Source organism: Neophocaena asiaeorientalis, unplaced genomic scaffold (assembly GCF_003031525.2).
Source record: "Neophocaena asiaeorientalis asiaeorientalis breed wild unplaced genomic scaffold, Neophocaena_asiaeorientalis_V1.1 scaffold256, whole genome shotgun sequence".
NCBI classification, from domain to species: Eukaryota; Metazoa; Chordata; class Mammalia; order Artiodactyla; family Phocoenidae; genus Neophocaena; species Neophocaena asiaeorientalis.
In genome coordinates, this window is record NW_020185324.1 from 5,031,180 (window position 1) to 5,053,229 (window position 22,050).

General features: G+C 41.7%; 1 protein-coding gene across 1 annotated transcript in view; it reads left to right on the forward strand.

Moving 5' to 3' along the window:
* SLC1A1 (solute carrier family 1 member 1) overlaps positions 1–22,050 on the forward strand; it is a 63,393-nt gene that overhangs the window by 21,854 nt on the left and 19,489 nt on the right. The window contains exons 2-4 of the mRNA XM_024734313.1: positions 3,221–3,361; positions 19,402–19,494; positions 21,163–21,277. Coding sequence (XP_024590081.1) covers positions 3,221–3,361; positions 19,402–19,494; positions 21,163–21,277 — 349 coding nt within the window. The remainder of the gene's footprint in view (positions 1–3,220; positions 3,362–19,401; positions 19,495–21,162; positions 21,278–22,050) is intronic.

Here is a 22,050-nt window from a genome sequence, read left to right on the forward strand (position 1 = left end):
CCCAGGCATCCTTCTAAAGACACCACTGTACACCTACCCTGAATGGCCTGAACATTTGGACAGTTTCCTACATATCTCAGCCCCTACATACCTCAGCCAGCTTTATCTCCAGTCCAGGCCCACCGCTATGCAAACATGTTCAATGGCTTCTCATTATCTCTACTAATAGCTAATCTTGTTATATTACGTTATAGTGTAACACATGGTTTCTCTTGTTTAATCTGCACAATGACCCAGTTATCGGAAGGGACCTACGCTTAGGGAAGTATAAATTCTCCTCACTGGCATTCTAGGCCTTTCATGGTGTGCCCCAACTTAGGTTTCTGTCTCAGTTCTCTAAACCACGCCTCGAGCACCAGCCAAACCACTGGCCAAACACATCCTTGTAACCTCTTCATGGAAGGAGCTGCACTTTGGGGTCTGACAGACCTGGTCTCAAGGCTGGCCATGTGACCATGGGCAAGTTTTCTAACCTTTCTTGTATGTATTCATTGTGCTACATGATTTTATATAAGGTAGAGCATCCTTGGATTTTGGTATATGCAGGGGCTCCTGGAATCACTCCCCTGTGGTTAAAGTAATGCAGGGACAACTGTACATTGTAGAATAAAGGCTTGTTAGATTAGATGACTGTAAAGGTGCTTAGGACAGAGGCACTTGATGAGTGTTTCTTCTTCTCCTGACTCCTCTGTCTTTGGGTGTTTCCCCCACTTTCCTTCTTCTTCAATAATACCTGCCTTTTGAATTCCTATTCTATTATGGAAGGTGCATCTGAACCTCTCCCTTTCTTAATCTAGCCTAATGGGAATTTCAAGAAAGTCTTGAATTCCTACAGACTCTGGGGTGGCCTCCTCTGTAGACTCGCAAGCGCTTCTATCATTATTGTGCATGTCCTGTCCTGCCTCCTAGAATGTAGGTTCTCGATGGCAGGGGCAGCATCCTCTCTTTGGCCTCTCTTCCTGTGTTATGTGCAAGAAGTTAGGTAACACTTGCAGGATTCACTCAAAAACATGGGAGACTGTACGAGGTCATCATGATCATTTCCTGGTCCCTGTGGTGTTTGCTTTCTTTTGAACACAGCAGCTTTCCCTCTTGTGTTTTATCATGTTCCTATACTGTCTTCAGTGGGAAAACCAGAATAAAAGATGACAGCTCAACAGGAAGTTGGCTTGCAGAAGTATTTAGTGTGACCTCACAGAGTTTAACAATTGTTTTTAAGCTTTCATTAACATTTAAAAATTGAGTGGTTTCACACAATGACCCAGATTCTTAGTTTCTCTGTAAAAAATTCAGAAGATGAGGCCACCCTGGACCCTCACTTCCATGTGACACTGCTTGGCTGGAGCTGTCAGGACCACCACAGGCCCCTCAGGCCTGTTTCTTGCACTTCTGCCCGGACTTCTGGCCTTGGACATTTACAACCTTTGATGTAAACTGTGAAAAATCATTAAAATATATTTCGACTCTATAATTAAGAATGGTGGACTTCCCTGGTGGTGCAGTGGTTAAGAATCCACCTGCCAATACAGGCGATATGGGTTCAAGCCCTGGTCGGGGAAGATCCCACATGCCACGGAGCAACTAAGCCCTTGAGCCACAAAAAAGCTTTCTATCAAGCTTTCATTACTAAATATAGTAACCTATTCATTGTGCTTGTCACCTTTGATTGCTTTTAAATGATTCCTCGTGGTGACTCTTTTATGTCTCCCATAAAAACCCATATCCAAGGCTTCCCTGGTGGCGCAGTGGTTAAGAATCCACCTGCTAATGCAGGAAAATAAAAGTAAGCTAAAGATAAGGTTACTACACAAATGTATCTTATGTGGTTCATCTATTTGGTCTACTAGTGGGCATGAGAAGTATACCAGAATTGAAATGAAAACTCTAGCATTGGTTATGATTCACATCTCTTTTCATTTGCCCTAGCATTCTTAACGGTACCCAAATAACTCTAAGTTTTCACATCCTAATTACTTGAATTTGTGAATTAACATATCCAGTGATATCCTCCTTGAATCTTCCTGTCCTCTAGTCATTTTACTTCCAATTAGCATGACATCCATCAGAGGTTGATGAAGAAAAAAAAGATGTGTGAGTCATCCCAACCCAATTTCTTTCTCGGTTAATAAAAGGTAGTAGGGGGCTTCCCTGGTGGCGCAGTGGTTGAGAGTCCGCCTGCCGATGCAGGGGACACAGGTTCGAGCCCCGGTCCGGGAAGATCCCACATGCAGCGGAACGGCTGGGCCCGTGAGCCATGGCCACTGAGCCTGAGCGTCCGGAGCCTGTGCTCCGCAACGGGAGAGGCCACAACAGTGAGAGGCCCGCTGACCGAAAAAAAAAAAAAAAAAAAAGGTAGTAGGGAGTGAGGGTTCCTGGGGATGGGGGGGAGTAAACCAATTAGATGTTATTAGAACCATTTGGAAGAGGATAAAGAAGAAATATTTATTGATAGAATTTGTGATTTTTAGTTGTCAAAGTCATCACAAGTGAAGAAGTTCATATTAACATTAAGGCAAGCTTTCAGAGAATGTATGTTTCTTGATATGGAACATTTCCTTGCTATATATAAAATAGATAACCAACAATGACCTACGTTATAGCACAGGGAACTATACTCAATGTCTTGTAATAATCTATAAGGGAAAAAAAGAATCTGAAAAAGAATATATATATATATATATAAAACTGAATCACTGCTGTACACCTGAAACTAACACAACATTATAAATCAACTATACTTCAATTAAAAAAGAGAAGAGTATTTCTAAAGTTATTATTAAAATAATATGAGAAAAATACAAACTGATATGTAAACTATAAAATATGTAAAATATCTATAGGTAGACAGAATAAAAGTGGTGTGTAAAAACAATAGTTATATTGGGTTGACTAAGATGAACTTTTTTTTCCTTCTCACAGTATTCTTAGATGTTTTGTCATGATAATAAATATAATTGAAGGGGAAGAAAAGAAATGAAAACAAAAGCTTTCACACAAACTACACTTTTTCCAGATTTGCTGAATAACGTGTACTTGTACTCTTTACCTTTTAAAATGTGATTTGTTTTTTAAGTCTTCACATTTACAGACTCATGGGAGATCATCAAAATTGTTTTTCTTGCCACTAAAATTTGCACTGGGGGTGGTATTTTTCCGTAGAAATTTATACAGAAGAACTCAATGTTGTTCCTTTCTTCTTTCCAATTCTTGTTTTTCTTAGGGATTGCCATAGGCGTTTTGGTTCGAGAATACAGCAAGCTCTCTAACCTGGAGAAATTCTACTTTTCCTTTCCTGGAGAAATTCTAATGAGAATGCTGAAACTCATCGTTTTACCATTAATTATATCCAGCATGATTACAGGTACCTTGAGAAAACTGACATTCTCCATGATTATTTAAGGAGCCATCCCATCACCTGAGTTGTTCTTTTCTTATTATGGAAAAAGTCAAAATGCACTTGATGTATCACACACACACACAAACACACACACACAAAACACCCCTCACTTGGAAAGTGTATATTTGCTTGAGTGAAATATTTCATTATTCACAAAGTGGCATTGCTTTGTGGCATTGCTCTGCCTGTAGCACTGTCCACCGCAGCTCAGATCTTCATTTGACCAGCCGTATAACGTCTTATGAGGAAGGAAAAGAAAAGGCATATTTGGTCAATGAGATGTCAGCCGGTATCCTCAGGGAAAATGTGGTTGTCAGTATTGATCATGTTTTCAGTAGTTTACTCGTTTGTTTCTCAGCTGCATCCGTCCTGCCCCCTACCCTGTCAGCGGCAGCCTGCAGAGTCCTCTGTCCCCTCTCCTCACTCACATCCAGTTCTCCACAGAACTCAGAACTTGCTACATACTTGCCTTGGAAATTTGCCCAGGGGACCAGCAGTCACATGCTGTGGAAAAGGTTTAATGATGGCTTGGCACCATATTTTAAAAACCTGGTTTTCTTAAATCTGAACTTGTGATGCAGTTGAATTTGGAAATGATTTTTTCCTTATAGATCATTATATTGCAGGGTCTCTTTAAAGAACAAGCGCCTTGATATAGATAGAGATTAATTTGGCTTACAAAAATGTCATTTGTCTGGGTATGGTAAGCTTCTCTGTGCATTCCATAGTTTCTTGTCCTTACCTTCATTCTGGCAGTAGGTAAAATGTGGCAATCACTAGTGTTGCCAGCTTGAAAATCATGGTTTTATACAACCAGGCAGTTAGGGTTCTCGGCATGGCCTCTTCTAGAACATTTTTCTCTACTGCCACTAAAGAGACCTAGGACTGATCTATGTAGAGTACTGGACATTGGCTGGGTTAAGGGAGGGTGGGTGTCAGGATCTTCTGCGTTCAGCAATGCATTGCTTGAGCTGTGGATCTGGCCATTGACCTTTTGAAGTGCCAAACTCCAATCAGACTAGAGTCCCTTGGGTGTTGGTGTTCTTGGCCTATTACAGACCTAAAGAGAGTATAATTATGTTTTGAAATGACTGGCTTCTTTTAGGCCCTGCAGCCAGAGGGCCAAATCAGCAGACCAGTCATTTGTACCATATAATGTTTGTTTATTTGTAGAAGTGATTGTAAGCATTTAAAATTTGGAAGACTTCATGTAAGCATCCAGATTTCTGGCTTCCTCTGAAAAAAAAATAAGATCAGGAAACATTGGAGCCATGTTCCCACACACCAACAGTGGTTTGGAGCTGAGAAACAGCTACTCTGTTTACTTGGAGCAAATGCATTTGAGGATGCCACAGTCCCCACCACTCCCTATTGCCTAATACCTCATCTACTTCACTCATTTACATTACCTGCCTTTCCCTGTAGACACTGCCATTACAACCCCTTAGAATTTTCTCCATATTGAAGAGTCTTAATCTCTTCTTAGGCTCCTTTGAGAACATGATGAAAGCTTTGGACTCTCTCCCAAGAAAAGTGTTCACGATTGTACATATATACTGTATTTTACATGCGATTGCACGAAGTTCATAAACTACTTAGTGATTGATACTTACGTCTATGGACTAGTTGTAGGATGTTTGAAAATATATACTGCTCTTGGTATTCAATAACTAGTGAGATTTTTGCAGTCTGGCTGTTTTGGGTGCTAGCTCAGCCTTGCAAATAATCTAGGAAAATAATTTGCAACCCTCAGCATTCCATTCACATAGCCTAGCTGCTTTTTGAAGGTATAGCACAGGTCTGGAAATTTCTACAATTTTCCTTCACCAAATCCCCAGCAGTTAAATAGGAGTTAGAAATCAGAACAACTACCCATTCTTTTGACATAAAGTGATAAAATGATCAAAGATTCAAGGGACATGAACAAAGCAGAATGGAAACGATGATGCTATATTTGTGTTTTAAATTGTCAGATTAAAAGGAAAAAATAATAACAATATGAAGGCAAGGTTATGGGGAAATGGGCTCATTCATTCACTTTCAGTTACTGTATAATTGGAACAAACTTTCTGGGGGCAGTTTGGAGCACGTTCTGACCTTTCCACGTAGTATTTCTACTTTGATGAATTTACCGCTAAGAAATAACCAGAGATATGTTCAAAGATTTAGGTACAAGGATGTTCATGGTAACATTTTTTTAATAATGGTGATAAATTATAAGCTGTCTAAATGTATGTTATACCTGTAAGTTAGGATTCTATGCAACTATTAAACACTTTGTTTTGGAAACATAGTTAATGAAGGTGGAAATGTTCCTGATACAATATAAAGTAGAAGGATAAAACAAATTAAACAGCAAGATATTGTGTACAATCCAAATTTTATTAAAATGTATATACATTTTAAGAGTTGGGATCAAAACCAAATGGCTAACAATGATTAGATCCTGATACTAAGAAAAAGTGATTCACTGAGCTTTCTTTGCATTTTCAAGGCAAACACACGTTATTTTTGTTTTGTTTTGTATTTTCTTTCTTCCTTCCCTTCCTTCCTCTCTCTCTCTCTCCCTTCCCTCCCTCCCTCCCTCCTTCCCTCCCTCCCTCCCTCCCTCCCTTCCTTCCTTCCTTCCTTCCTTCCTTCCTTCCAGAAGAAGAAAGTAGGATGGATTCTGCTCTGTGCTCCTCCAGCCTTCCCTCTGGTAGTTTCCCTCCCACTCTCCTCCCCAGCTCTGCTCCCTGTCCCTGCAGCTCAGCACCACCTTCACCTGGTGTGTGGTCCTTCCCCCAAACCCTGCAGTGGTCCTCAACCTCCCCACCCAGCACAGAACCAGGAGAGTAAAGCAGAAGATGGCTATGGAAAATACACAGGAAGAACAGTTTTCAAGTTTTGAAAGCCTTTATAAATCCAGCAGGTCAAGAGCTTATTTTATACATTTATTAGGACAAAGGAGAATACATGTTGGAAGTGGGGGAGAGTTGAGTGAGTGCCCTAAGGATGCATAAATTAGTGGTAGAGACAAGCAAAACTGAGACCTAAGACTAATGATCTGTGCTTATGCATAATCTTGCATAACACGTAGGAAAAAAACCTCTGCCATCAAAGCCTCTGCTGATGTAAAACTACTTACTTTATAGCTGTTTTAACAGGAAGAATATCTCTTTACGTGATGATGAGGATCAGATGTCACATTAATCAGGGAAATTTGAATATACAATGGTTATGAGATGGTATCAAGAAATTGTTGATAATTTTGTTAGCGGTGATAATGGCATTTAGTTACGTAAGAAAATGCTCTTTTATCAAGTGTGTGGAATTATGTAGGGATGAAATGACATAATGTCTGGAATTTGCTTTAAAACAGAAAAAAGAAGGACTTCTCTGGTGGCACAGTGGTTAAGAATCCACCTGCCAATGCAGGGGACATGGATTCGAGCCCTGGTCCGGGAAGATCCCACATGCCACGGACCAACTAAGCCAGTGCGCCACAACTACTGAGCCTGTGCTCTAGAGCCCGCAAACCACAACTACTGAGCCCATGTGCCACAACTACCGAAGCCCATGCACCTAGAGCCTGTGCTCCACAGCAAGAGAAACCACCGCAATGAGAAGCCTGCACACAGCAAAGAAGAGTAGCCCCTGCTCGCTGCAACTAGAGAAAGCCGGCACACAGCAACGAAGATGCAATGCAGCCAAAAATAAAAAATAAAATAAAATTAATTAATTAAAAAAAAAGAGAGAGAGGAGGCACAATAGACATAATCTCAAGGCATTTTCAGAGGCGGATAGTGTAGGCACTAACAGAATCCTACCCTTAATTTACATCCTGAGGGACACACGTGTGCCATGTGCAGAATATCAGTGCTTAGTCTCTGTTAACATTAGGGTCTGTAAGCTGTATTTATATCACACCACCAGGGAAATAGCAGGGGAAATGGCTTTTGGCCATGCCTTAGAATTGTGGCTCTGGAAAATCCTGGCCCATTCTTATCAGCCAGTGAGTTTAAATTCAGGTCACATTTTCTTTAATATACAAATTATAATGACTGGAGCCTCCAGCACAGGAATGGAACAGCTCCTTGGTGCCTGCTCCAAGAAATTCCCTGAGCATCTTTCCAGAATGCTGTCTTACTCCCCTGATGCAGAAGCTGCAATGACAACCATTTGACCGCACCTCCAGGGGCAAAGGTTTTCCATTACTGGTTTAACGAAGGCTTTGATTTAAACAGTATTTATTAAGCAACAGCCAGTATTTATTAAGGCTTAGATAGAAACAGTATTTATTAGAATATATGTGTGAGTAGGTTTTCTTTCAAGCAGGGATCTGGAAGCTTTTATTGTAAAGGGCCAGATAGTGAATATTTTAGGCTTTTGAGCCATACTGTCCCTACCCAACTATCCAACTGGTTATCACAGAAGGGCAGCAGTCAGTAATATGTAAATGATTGGGCCTGGCTGCGTTGCCAATAAAATGTTTATTTACAAAAATCATAGGAGACCAGCTGGCAGCTGACCTCTGGTGAGATAAATTTAAGACTAGATTCTAACTCTCAAGATACAGTCTAATTGAGATGGAATCTGAGTGACAAACCAACACACCAAGCAAATACTACTTATAAGAAGTGAAGACACACAAGAATGAAGGATGGAGCAGATAAAGTGAAGTATCAAGGTATTTGGAGACTCCTATTTTTATTTTTATTTTTGTTTAATTTTTTTTTTTAATTTATTTTATTTTTGTCTGCGTTGGGTCTTTGTTGCCACGCAAGGGCTTTCTCTAGTTGCGGTGAGTGGGGGCTACTCTTCGTTGCAGTGCGCAGGCTTACTGCGGTGGCTTCTCTTGTTGCGGAGCACGGGCTCTAGGCGCGTGGGCTCAGTAGTTGTGGCTCGCAGGCTCTAGAGTGCAGGCTCAGTAATGGTGGCGCACAGGCTTAGCTGCTCTGCAGCATGTGGGATCTTCCCAGACTAGGGCTTGAACCAGTGTCTCCTGCACTGGCAGGCGGATTCTTAACCACTGTGCCACCAGGGAAGCCCAAGATCCCTATTTTTAAATTCAGACTTTGCAGGTGGTGACATACTGGGATCATCTAGGCTGGGGAGGGCATTTTTTTTAAGGATACGTATTCATTTACTCATAATCGGCTGTGTACCAGGAAGCTGTCCCACACCCTCCAGTGCAAAGAATCATGGCATGTGCCTCCCTGAAACAGGTTCAGTTTAATTCAGAAAACACTGGTTAACTGTGTGAAAACAAACTAACCCTGTGAGAGGCTGAAGTTCCTACCATCCACCTGGTCATGGATCCCAGGTCTTCTGCTAGCCACGCAAGTCCATGAGTCCCCTTGTTGGCCAGAAGGTATAAGAGTTGAAGACTCACATATCACTTGGCTGTACAGCTTGCTATTAGGTAACTAAGAGCATCCAATATCAACTTCATCTATGGGGGAAAGTATGCATGCTTTTCTTGAAACATTGGTGGCTTTTTTATATAGTTTAGTCTCTACGAAAATTGCCACTTCAAGATGGATTATAAATTTAAAACTTACTGCTGGAGCTTAGAATCACACAGGCTGAGAATGAACATCTTACCTCATTTGCACTATCTGGAACCACTGGACTCTGCCTGCATTTCAAGAAGTGCCTCCTTTCTCTTTTCCCAGATTTGTTTGGGAACCAAGAAAATAAGATGGCCTAAACAGCTTCGCACACATGAATTAAACATTCCCCTAAGACCAACAAGAAACTTTTGTTGTGTTAGAACACAGTTATTGAAGCCAGAGGACTTATTATATTAACTGGGTTTCTACAACGTGTTTTCTCCAAAGAAGGAAGGGGTACATTGTATACATAAGGAATGGAGTTCCCATAATGAATGTGCCACTGGCCACAGTAATAAAGAGAAAAGCAGCAAGACTATTCCCTGCTTCAGTCCCTGACATAGTGAAGCCCAGAGAGTCCACCCTGAATGAGCTTTCCTTTTGCCTAACCCAGTGCTGCTAGACTGGTTCACAGCTCTGTTCAACTGAGTTAACCTGGTTTTGTTTCTTAAAAAAAAAAAAAAAAAAGGAGTGAGCCTCATATACTTGAGTCACTTTTCCACAATTGCCTCAATTGCCTCTCTTTGTCAACCTAATGTGAAAGCAAGTAGGTTTTGCCATTTCTTTGGGACTTCATTCTTTATGAGGGCTTCCATGTCCTGTAAAACTTGTATTAAATAAATGTGTATACTTTTCTCCTGTTAAAAAAATAGAAAAAATGAGTGAGAAATCATGCAAGGATTCTAAGGAACCTCCTTTGTGGAGTACATGGATCTGGGAAACGACATTCATTCATTCATTCATTTCATCTTCAATGTCCCAGGCTCTGTGCTGGGCATACAAGATATAAAGAGAAGTCCTGTCCCTCAAGAAAGGGAAACTACATTGCAATGCTGTGTGATAAGTGCTTTGTGGGAATGAGGACGGGGAAGGGACATTGGGTGGAGTTTTGAAGAAGAGATAGGAATCAGATGAAGTGAGGCAGGCATTCCAAGCAGAAGAAAATAGCAGAAGGCATGGCATCTTGGGAGGACAGTGAGACTTGGACTGGAATGCTGCAAACCTGGGGAGGAGGCATGAGAATGGAAGGCTGAGGGCATGGCTTCATGTGATTTGTGCGCCTTCCTGGGAGGTCGACGTGAGCCTGTAGGCATGCGAAGCAAGTTAGAGCAGTGACTCCCACCTGTGTCATTATCTCCAAAGGAACACCCTGAACAAGCGAGGAAGTATTGTTTAAAAGAAAATTCAGTGACAGTCCAAGATGGTAAGGCAGACTTTATTCCATCATGGTAGGTAGAGGTACCACTGCAATGGGATTTTGCAGTGGAGGAAAGAGAGTGGGTTCAACTCCAAATGAATACAACATGAGCCACTGGGAGTTGATAGCCAAGAAACTGAGTAGTGAGAACAGTGGATGGAAGGTTACTGTGAGGAAACGTCGGAGGTAAGCGGGATTCTGCCTAAACTGACCTTTAACAGGATTCTTGCTGAAGACAGGCCAGGTTAATCAGATATCCCCTGAGGGGTGGTGGAGAATGAGGAACCTGATTAGATATGGAGAGTGATCAGATATTGAGGTATGGGGGTTTTGGTTAAACTGATTTAGCAGGGTTCTTGCTAAAACTAGATTTTACAGTGAAGTCCACAGTTAGGCCTAGGAGAAGGTTCAGGAGCCTGACTAAAGTGGTCAAGCAAAGAATCTTTGTCAGTATCAATCACAGAGGAACAGGAGAGTCTACTGGTTAAGAGCCAGACTGCCTGGGTTTGCATCCTGGCTCTGCCATTTACTAGCTGTGAAACCTTGAACAAGTTACTTAACGCGTCCTCAACTGTAAAATAGGGATAATGATAATACTATGTCATAGTGCCCTGGAAGAGCTATATAATTTTTTAACTTACTCTTTTTTGTCTGATACTATCAGAGGTTTCTAGACAGTCCCAATGTTGGCATCAGAAGCTACAGGGTCAGTATTAGAATCAAGCCCACACAGGTGAGTTCACACAATGCGTTCATTCTGGAAATGAAAATAATAGGAAAAGGCTTGCTCTGCCAGCAGTGTTAAGTTCCTCAGCATACAAACAGCCTCTACCCAGATGCCTGAGCTACCAGCTTTGTAAGGTAAGGAGAAGCAAAGAGAGAGCTCGGTAATAATTAGCTTGCGGTAGAAAGCCAAAAAAGTCTCACTGAGCTGTTAGTTATCCTGATGTCAAAGCACGGACTTTGAAGAGAGCGGCTGAGCTCCTTAGATCCTCTGAGGTGTGTTTAATGCTTATTGAACAAGAAGCCTCCTATAAAAGCTCATTGAATCTTCTGAAAACTTGGCCCAACTACAAATACCACTGTCCTCTATGATATTAAAAAAAAAAAAAAAAAAAAGTTAAAACAGCACCTGGATTGCTGAAGAACCAGGAGACCAGCCCATTGCTTCTTGACAGATGTTTTGAACATCAAATGTGGACCTGCTGACAAAGGCTGCAAGTGAGAGCCTTTAGTTCATTTGCTGGGGATCTTTTTTTTTTTTTTAACTTCACAGAATAGTCTGGGAGGTGATAGAACCTATTTCAAGGCAGTTCTTTGTATTAATGTCTCTAAGGAAAATAGATGTCATAGGTGAAGCGTGCACAGAAATATATTTTGCATGCTGCCCTCTGCCTTTTCTCTTTCCCCCTTTTAACATCCCAGGAGTATTAATCCAGGGCCCCCTGAATCAACAAAGTGAGAGCATAGCTAGCCTTGTTTTCTCTGGGGAATGAACTTATTTCTTTATCCTCATAGCAACCCAATGAAAGTAAGTAGGACCTTACCTCTCTATCTTCAGAGATGAGGAAACAGGAGATTGAAGAGAGATTCAGCCAATTTTCCAAGATTACACAGATCATAAGAGCAGCACCTAGGACTGATGCAGAGTCTCGGGCTCCATTCTGGAACCTTCTGCTGCCTGGGGACCAGAGCCTGGGAAGAGGTGCCTGGGGGCAGGCAGCCATACATAGGTTTTCTATTTTACCTTAAGTGCAACGAGAGGCTTATACATGCATGTGAAATGGCCTGATTTATGTTTTAAAAAGACCTCTTTAGTGGCCATGTGATGAAGGAATACAGAAGGATTATGGTAGGAGTGAGGGAATGAACGAGTTAACACTTGTGTAGTGCCTTCCATGTGCCCAGTGACACATTTCATATTGATCATTTCATTCAATAATAACGGAGGCTATTGACTGAGTAAAATTTAAGTTCTAGGCGTGCTGTAGGTACTGTTTCTGACCCTCACAACAGCTGTACAAGATGGGGTTGTTCACTTTGCTCCTCACAATTACACTTTACGAGGTAGAGGCATTTAAAACCTCCATTTTAGGGACTTCCCTGGTGGTGCAGCAGTTAAAAATCCACCTGCCAATGCAGGGGACACGGGTTTGAGCCCTAGTCCGGGAAGATCCCACATGCTGCAGAGGAACTAAGCCCAGGTGCCACAACTACTGAGCCTGCGTGCCGCAACTACTGAAGCCCACGTGCCTAGAGCCCGTGCTCCACAACAAGAGAAGCCACCACAAGGAGCCTGCGCAACGCAACGAAGAGTAACCCCCACTCGCCGCAACTAGAGAAAGCCCGCGCACAGCAACAAAGACCCAACGCAACCAAAAATAAATAAATTTATTTTAAAAAAAAAATCCTCCATTTTATAGATGTGATCCCAGGGGGTCCCACCGAAGCCCATACTTGTTTCTCCATGTGCCGGTGGCCTCTCTGCTGGTGATGGAGAGACAGGAGTCCTCTGGATAAGAGGATGCCCCAGTGCAATGAGTTTCTTGAATGATGTGTCCATTCACAATTGTGAAGTACCATCAGACGCCAGACCCAAAAATCTTCCAGTAACAGTTAATTCTGATACCTTAATGGCAAGGTGGGGAGAGATCATCACGAAATTTTGTTCTCAGGTGGGTGGTAGCTTAATCAGAGAGCTCTCAGAGGAGTCTTTTGCCCTCAGTTGTTTATCTTTAAAACATACTATTGTTTAGCCCACGCTTCCTTTGCAGTGTTTTCATAAAAAAAATTCTAGTAGATTGTTACTGCTTTGGTCAGGAGCCAGCACCCCAGCTCATCCAAGCCTCCTCCGGAGGTGAAAAAACAAGTGTGGTTTCTTAAAGAGCTAGCAGGTGCCCCTAAATTCCAAGGACTACCTCTGTTTCTAGGCCACAGCTCAGCCTCAAAACTATCCCTGTTTTTAAAGGACAATCCTGGACTCACGGGTAACTGGACTTGTTAAAGAAAAGAAATTCGGTGATACTTGTTAAAGATGGTAAGGCAGACTTGACCTAGGACCATAAAGACAAGTGTAGGGACCACTACAATGAGATTTTGCAGTGGAGGAGAGAGACTGGGCTCAACTCTGAATAGAGCATGGAAATGGGAATTTATAGCCAAGGAGCAACGGGGGTGGGGGCCGCGGGATGGATAATTATTAAGAGAAAACATCAGGGGTAAGGGGGATTCTGGCTAAACTGACCCAATAAGATTGATGTTGAAGACAGGCCAGAGTAATCAGACATCATCTGGGAGATGGTAGAGGATTAAGAGACCTGATCAGATGTCTAGGATGATCAGATATCAAGGGTAGGGGGTTCTGGCTAAACTGACTTAGCAGGGTTCTTGCTAAAAGTGTATTTTGCAAGGAAGTACACAGATGGGCCTAAGAGAAGGTTCAGAAGCCTGACTAAAGTGTGGCCAAGCAAAGAATCTTTGTCAGAATCCGGCACATCTTAATGCTGCCTGCTGCGAGTTGTTTCTGGTCACCTCAGCCTGGTGACACCTCTGGCTCCTCTGAAAGCCCATGGTACCAGGTCTCTGCACCAGTGCTTTACAGAGCTCCAGTTTTTAAAGTGGGTGGGAAAGATCCAGTTTTTTAAATTTCCAATCTGCATGGATCAATAATCTTTGTAAACTATAATAGAAATGAATTACTAGGAAGAAGATATAAAAAAGAAAAGACACACAAAACACTTGCCCGATTTTTTATTCTTACATTCAACAGACAAAATTCTGTTCAATTGCTATAAACTTTCAAACACTTACCTTTGATTTCTGTGCAGATCCTGTCGCACCTGCTTTGCAGTATATTAGTGCACAGTTCCCTCTCATTTGTCAGTTGCTAAAGGGCAGGTGTTAGCTTCCAGAAGAATTGAGTTTTGGGAGTGGACCGTAAGGAGAGGCGGTCCTCTAGACTTCACCAGGCATGAGGCGTGGCCTGAAAGCCAGGAATCCAGGAGGCTCTTTAGAGTAAAACCCACCACGTTATGGTGATGTTTCACCTGTAAGACTTTTAAATCTTTAAAATTATTTTTAATTGTGGTTAAAGTACACATAACATAAAATTTACCTTTTTTTTTTTTTTTTTGGCCATGTCCTGTGGCATATGGCATCTTACTTCCTCGACCAGGGATCGAACCTGCACCCCCTGCTTTAGAAGCGCAGAGTCTTAACCACTGGACCGCTAGCGAAGTCCTAAAATTTACCATCTTAACCATTTTTTAGTGTATAATTCAGTGGCATTAAGTACATTCACATTGTTGCATAACCATCACCACCACTCATCTCCAGAACTCTTCATCTTGCAAACTGAAACTCTGTACTCATAAATAGCTCCCCATTCTCCTTTATCAAGGGGGCCATATTCTCAACCACTGTCTCATACTAGCCCCATGCATGTGCTACAAAATCTAGTCCAGCGCTGCCCAGTAGACCTTCCTGTGATGATGGAATTGTTCTCTATTTTTGCTGTCCATTGCAGTAGCCACCAGCTACATGTAAGAGAGCACTTGAAAAGCGCTGTCTTCAGAGTCCAAGGTCTGGATTAAGTTACCATTTGCAGGACAACATCCATTGAGCTAGACCACACGTTCTCAACAGGAGCAATATGGCCTCGAGGCAGCAAAAGCTGGTTCCTAGGGTGGAGGGGGGACTTACTCGTCTCATGTAAAGAGCACGTATATACATTTAGTACGTGAACAGATGAACGGTTTGTGCTATTAAAATTTCATGGGATGGCAATGAGGAAAAAATATCTAAGACTGGAGGAGGGGTGAGTGGGGTGGAGCACACAATAACGAAAAAAAAAGAAAAACACTAAGATGCTAAATATGTTCTCACATGGAGGTCTGTTATGGGTGAAAAGTATTTTTGTTGGCCGCTCTGGGAACCATACCAAACTGCCCTGTATGAGTGGTTTTTAAGATTACCTGCCAAGTTCCTAATCTCTTACACGGGAGTGGATCTTTGAAATGGGCTCACTTTGTGAGGAGAGGAATACCAATAAGAAGTGCAGTTTTTTCTGTCACATGGAAAGCATCGAGTACAAAATTCATAAAGCATCTTATTTAACACACAGAGGATCCAGAAAAGAATAAGCCTCTGGCCTTAGAGCACTATGGTCAGCATGGTGATGGAAAAGCACACCAAGAGATGATGGCTGATCAGGTTTACCGTCATCCTCTCCACCGCCCCTGTGCTATCAAGGTACAGGTTGCACTGAATTTCTTTTTTTAATACATTTATTTATTTATTTATATTTGGCTGCGTTGGGTCTTTGTTTCTGCACGCGGGCTTTCTCTAGTTGCGGCGAGCGGGGGCTACTCTTCATTGCGGTGCGTGGGCTTCTCATTGCAATGGCTTCTCTTGTTGTGGAGCATGGGCTCTAGGCGCGCGGGCTTCAGTAGTTGTGGCACATGGGCTCAGTCGTTGTGGCTTGCAGGCTCAGTCGTTGTGGCGCACAGGCTTAGTTGCTCCACAGCACATGGGGGTCTTTCCGGACCAGGGCTCGAGCCTGTGTCCCCTGCATTGGCAGGCGGATTCTTAACCACTGTGCCACCAGGGAAGCCCTGCACTGAATTTTGTAGCACATTTAAGCTTGAGTTTATTCATTCAACATTGCTGAGCACCCACTAAATGCTGGACATTCTGGTAAGGTCTAGAGATTATGCTGATGTCCAGTATGGTAGCCGTTAGCCACATGTGGCTATTTATATTGCGATTAAAATTAAGCAGAATTTAAAATCAGTTCCTCGGTCACACTAGCCACATTGCAAGTGCTCACTAGCCATGTGTAGCTGGGGCTACTGCAATGGACAGCACAAACCAAGAACCTTTCTATCGTCACAGGAAGTTCTACGGGCAGTGCTGGTCTAGAATTTTATAGCACGTGGATAGACCCAGTAGGACATAGTGGTTAAGATCTGGCCCTTGGGGTCAAACCTGGATTGGGATCCAGCTCTACCACTCACCAGCTGTAGGACCTTGGCATGTCACTTAGCCTTTCTGAGCCACAGCCTTCTCTGTAAAATGGGAGTAATAAGGCCTAGCTCATGGGGTTATATAGTAAGCATAAAAGGAGATGATGCACTTAACATGCTGTCATTGCTCAGTACACAGTGTCTATTAACATTTTCATTTTTATTATAATTATCATTATTACTGGCAGGTGGGGTGTTTAGACCACCCATCCAGACATTTTATATTCATGTTAATAAGTTCAGTAATGTTCCTGTTATAAAGGTTTTCAAATATTAGGCTGTTTCCCTGCATATGTTCCCTCCCTTTATGGCAGTCACCCACCCCTCATCCTCAACATTGTGTTAAAAATTGTTGAGAACCTGGATTTGAGTGAATGCTGCCCCCAATCAGTGGTGGCTAGAAAGTTAGCGTGGTAACTCTAGAGAGGTGGAGAAGTGTGACTGTTGATTTGAATACACTTCTGATATATCCAAGAGAACTGTAGGACCTAGGTAGATTTGAGAGATGGGGAACAAAGCTCTTCCTAAAAGTAACTACAAGAGAGTTGTTGTACTCCAGCAGAGAGGAGCTGGCTGACTGCTTCGGGGGCTGTATTTGTTTAAAATATTTCCGCCAAGAATCTCATTATTATGAAGCCTTTTATTGCCATCTGGGACCTGGAATAAAAGCAGAGGCACCAGCCCATGACCAAATCATCAAGACAAATTAAGACATATCCATATATGCTGGAAACAATTACCCACATAGATTTAATTTGTTTCACTGCTGGAAGAAAATCCTGAGCGGGCATGAAACACATACCTGAGAGCAGTTCTGTAGCCACCCTGTGAGCCTGTCACTTGTCAGTGCCTTAGGGACTGGGAGATGCTTAAATTGGATGTCTGACAAAGGTCAATATATCTGAAAATACATCTTCTGTTAGATCAGGGATACAGGTGTTTGTACAGGTTACTTGGAGTGCTGTTAAGTTGGTGATTTTCTTTTTTTTAACCCACCATTATTGTTATGAATAATTATTATAATTGTTTATCAAAATAATGTATGGAGCTCAAAAATGGAATAGGAACATTTTATAATCAAATAATACACTTAGCAAGCTTATATATTTGCATTAGTGTTTGCTCTTTTTTAAGAGACCAAAGCTAAATGAGATAGTTCATTGGTTTCTGAGTTGTAGCCTTCAGTGTCTCTTAATTTTTTTTGTTATTGTTTCTTGTAGAATTCTTGTTTTTAATTGTCTTAACATTAGGAAAAGAAAGTCTGCTCAGCCTACCACATTCTTTTTCCCAAAGAAAGAGAACAGGATCTATCATCCAGGTTATTCTAGTATGTGACTGCAGTATACCCATCATATGGTAACTGCACAGTCTTACTCCGGAGGTTGGTTAATGAGCCCTTAACAACATCCTGGGGTGACTGCTAGAGGCCAGAGCCCCTTCTCTCAAAATATTAACTTCATAAGGAGCAATCAACAGCCAGAGGAATGGCGTGTTTAGAGTGAGAGATGACTTTTTCTGTCATCATCATCATGAGAGCTTCCTTACAGATTTTTCCTGTACGTCAACTATGTACGATTATATGTGGGGAGCATAATCCCCTAGTCACTTAAAAAAAAAGGATAGGCCTTTTATGGCATGAGGAGTGAATATAAAAGCTACTCGTGCTTGCTGATAGCCTGCAGGTTTACGACCTTTTCCTCCGGGTTGTCTCATGACAACCTCTTCGTTTTTCCTGCTACCTTGTACTTCAGGTTTTGCAAACAGTTATGGAACAACTCGTGTGTTGAAGACTCAAAAATCACTTTCTATGGTGATCGTTTGATTCAAAATGTGATTCTCATTTTGGAAGTCGGACAGGGTAGTCTGAAACCTTCAAATGACGGTTTGCTGAAAGATGACTTGGTCGCTTCTGAACCTGCCTCGTGTCCCACGTAGAAGCAGTCCAGTTAGAGAGATGCATCATTTGATTCCATTTATATGAGCATCTTTGATGGAACGCAGAGGTTTCTAGCAAGGAGGGATGTGTGCCTTCCACCTCTACAGCTATCCTTGGCATTCTACACAACCATTTCAAGTCAGGTAACATTCAGTCACTTTACTGGCAGCCAAAGACCATCTGAAACTAGATCTAACAATGTGGTCCTAAGTCTCTGATTACCTGTGCCCTCGGAAATTTTTATTTATATCCCAACTCCAACTGGGATTGTAAGGAGTCTCACAATCAAAGCCATACAGAATAAGGTTGTAAACATAAAAGCAATTTAAAAATCATGAAAAGAAGGAAATTTGCTAGCCAGGATGGATAATGAAATTACTGTGATTTATTATTGAATTTGGCCCTGAGATTGTCTAAAGATCCATCATTAAGTAGATGATTAAATACCTGTGGTACAGCCACATGACAGAAGATTATGTAGCCTTTAAAATTATCTGTGGGATGAATTTGTAACAATAAGAAAAGATGCTTATAATACAGTATTTAGAAGAGAGAGGATTAAAAACTATCAAATTATCTCAGCCATGTTTACAAAAAATTGAGAAAAAAATATGGGGATAAAATTCACCAGAATATTGACTACAGCTGATGGCATGAAGTGATTTTTGTTTTCATCTTTATGTTTTTTTCTTTTCTTCAGATAATTACAATGAACATATATATTATAATCACATGTAAAAGTTATTTTTTTAGTTGACTGTGAGATCCCTGACAAAAAAGGGCAGAAAGGGAAACAATCATGAGTTACATGGTTTTTATTATGTGATGAAAGAACTTTCTTAGTTCTTCAAGGTAAACTTTTCCTTGATACTGAATCCCAAAAGAATGTTGAGTGATATAATGTACAAATCTTGATAAAGTTCTTAGAGCGGATGCAGAAGGGGGGACTCCTTTTACTGTCTCATGACCACCCCCAAGAGCAGCCAAAGACACAGCACTCACTATGGGCTAAAGTAGTAGGGATTAGCCAGAGGGGAACTTGCCTCCCACTAGGCTTCTGTCTCTTAATTCTGCATTTGGAATGTTGAAGTGGTTCTTTTGCCCATTGCATTTATTCAAACAAAATGTGTGAGATAGGCCTAGCAGATGCAGACATAGCTCTCAGCTCTTTTTTTCACACCTTGAGAATTGAATCACCACCGGTCCTGGAAATTTTTTTGAGTAATATAATTTGATTTCTCCCCCCTTTTCAGGTGTTGCTGCACTGGATTCCAACATATCTGGAAAAATCGGTCTACGTGCTGTCGTGTATTATTTCTGTACCACTGTCATTGCTGTAATTTTGGGTAAAATTTATTTCTGAATCCTTATTTTTCTGTATAATTGTGACTTTCCAGTTAAAAGTAGTTGGCTTTTAAAAATGCACACTTTTTTAAAATCAGAAAGTACAATTGTCAAACTACTATGAAGCTTTTTGGCTTGAAGTCAGCACAGCACATTTTATACGAACAATATAAGGCTGACTGAATTTCAGCCGTGGTACTGCTTATTAGTGTCTCTAGTAAGAAACAGAAGGAGGGTGACAGTTCTGTGCCATATCTACCTTATCGGGTAGAAGGAAATGAAGCCAAGAGCTAATATGATCTTTAAACTTGATGATTAGTCTATAATAGTGGCTTTGAGTATAATTGTAAAGTATTTCCAGAAAGACAGCATTTCATTACATTTCAAATTTCATGTAGTAGCCAGAGCTAACAGAGTCTTGCCAAGTATAAATTCCACTTGAAAGAGGGAGAATGTTCTAATGAGGGAATATGGTTGCTCTTATACCTTTGGCACTCTTTTGTGAAAAAAGTATGGTCCATCCTTTGGGACCTAGTGTAACATCTTAAGAAGGATGCCCGGAGTGGGAAGAGAGGAGTGTGTACTCAGATGTTGCAGCCAGTTTGACCCTTGCAGCTCTGCTTTAATGAACTCATAAAAGGTGATGAAGATGTGGTGACATTTTAGTGGTATTAGGCCAGGGGACTTAGGAGGGCCTGAACCCCGCCTTAAATCAAAGCTACATCTCCTAATGAGATTCCTGAGGGAGGCCAACGCAAAGAACAAAGCTGGGCTTATCTATTTACTGCAACCCTGAGACAGAAGAGTGGACCACACCCATTCATTGCCCCTCTATTACCCAGTGACTCCTCCCATTAGCAAAACTGATGCATTCAGCATCCTTAAGTCCCGCCCCCTTGGACTAGCATTTCTCCTTGGGAAGAGTGATAAAGGGCATGGGGCCTTTTCTTCTTCACTCCCCTCCAGTCAAACAACCTGGTCTTTCCTAAAACCTCCCACCACTGCTTGAACACCTCAAGAGGAACCCATTACCTCCAGAGGCCAAAATGGGGCTTTCAGATGCTCTCTGTTTAGACATTTCTTCTTCACAATGAGAAGAACTATCTCTCCTTGGAACTCCTGTCCTCATTCCACCCCCTAAGAGTCACACGGAACACTTCCTAACCCAAATCCTTTTGTGGGTTACACAACAGCTTTCCAGATATTTGAAGGCTTGTGATATGAAAGGAAGATAGGGCTTATTCTGTATGAGCCTCAGAAAAATAAGCAGCAACTGTGGGTAAAAGTTATAGAAAGATGTTGAGTGAGTGCCCTGAGTCGGAAAATGAATTATTCTCACCCTAACCCCTGCCTAGGCTGATCTCATAAGCTAAAGAAAAGAAAAAAGAGGATTCTCATCAGCAGGTGTTTCCAGAAGCAGTTGTGGAATGCAGCCCCTTCATTTTTTAAAAACACACATGAAGAGTTCTTTCTGCTTCATTTAGTTGGAAAAGTAATAAAGGTGTCTGCTGAGGTCCCCACTGAGGCTTGTCGTTTTGGCTGGACCTCAGGGTCCCCATCCCAGTATTGCCCGGTACCACCAGGCCTATTGTTTCTAAAATGGATCCACGAGGGGTGTCAGGTGCCCGAGGAGGTTCTTAATGCTCTGTGGGTGCTATCTTTGGTCATAGGTATCGTGCTGGTGGTGAGCATCAAGCCTGGTGTCACCCAGAAAGTGAATGAAATTGACAGGACAGGCAGCAGCCCGGAAGTCAGTTCAGTGGATGCCATGTTAGACCTGATCAGGTGAGTGTCTGGCCAGCAGGGTGGCTTCATAGGCATGCGACCTATGTGGTCGCACAGGGCCCCATACTTGGTTTAATGCTCTGCTGTTGCTGTCTTGAAATTTTTAATAATTTTTGAATTATTATACATGTTCATTTTGCCCTGGACCCTGCAAATTACACAGCCAGTCATGCTTACCACGTCATGGTTCCAAGAGGGAATGGAAGGAACAGCGTTCTCTGTCAGGGTTTAGGATGGACAGAGATGCCTAAAGTATACTTGTTGCATTAAGATGCCGGGCTGTGTTAGGTGGTCAGTTCTGAAGCATACTTGAAGAAATACATTTTTTAATTGTACAGGAGAAACCCTCTTATCTGAAGCAATCGGGGCTGGAGATTGATCAGTTAATTAAAAAAAAAAACAGCATTTAAAGCAGAGAATCGTAAATATGTATTACATATTTTGTTTACACTTAAAACTTAAATGCGTTTATTTGCCAATTTTTTTATGTCGGGCCAAGGTCTTCTCTTAGAGTGTGTCAGTTGATTTTTCATATTCCTGTTGCCTAGGCTGCCTTTATAAACGCATCATCTACAATTTCCAGATTCAGTTTCCATGAAGTGGAGAAACAAAACCCTTAGAAATAGCAAAGAAAGCTGAGTGCCGAGTTCTTACAGTTGTTTTTTGTTTCAATTGTCTTTCCTTACCTAATGCAACCACAGAAGTTTTACTCAGTTGCCTCCATTGAGTTTCCAGGCATTCCAGCTTAGATTTTTTTTTTTTTTTTTTTTTTT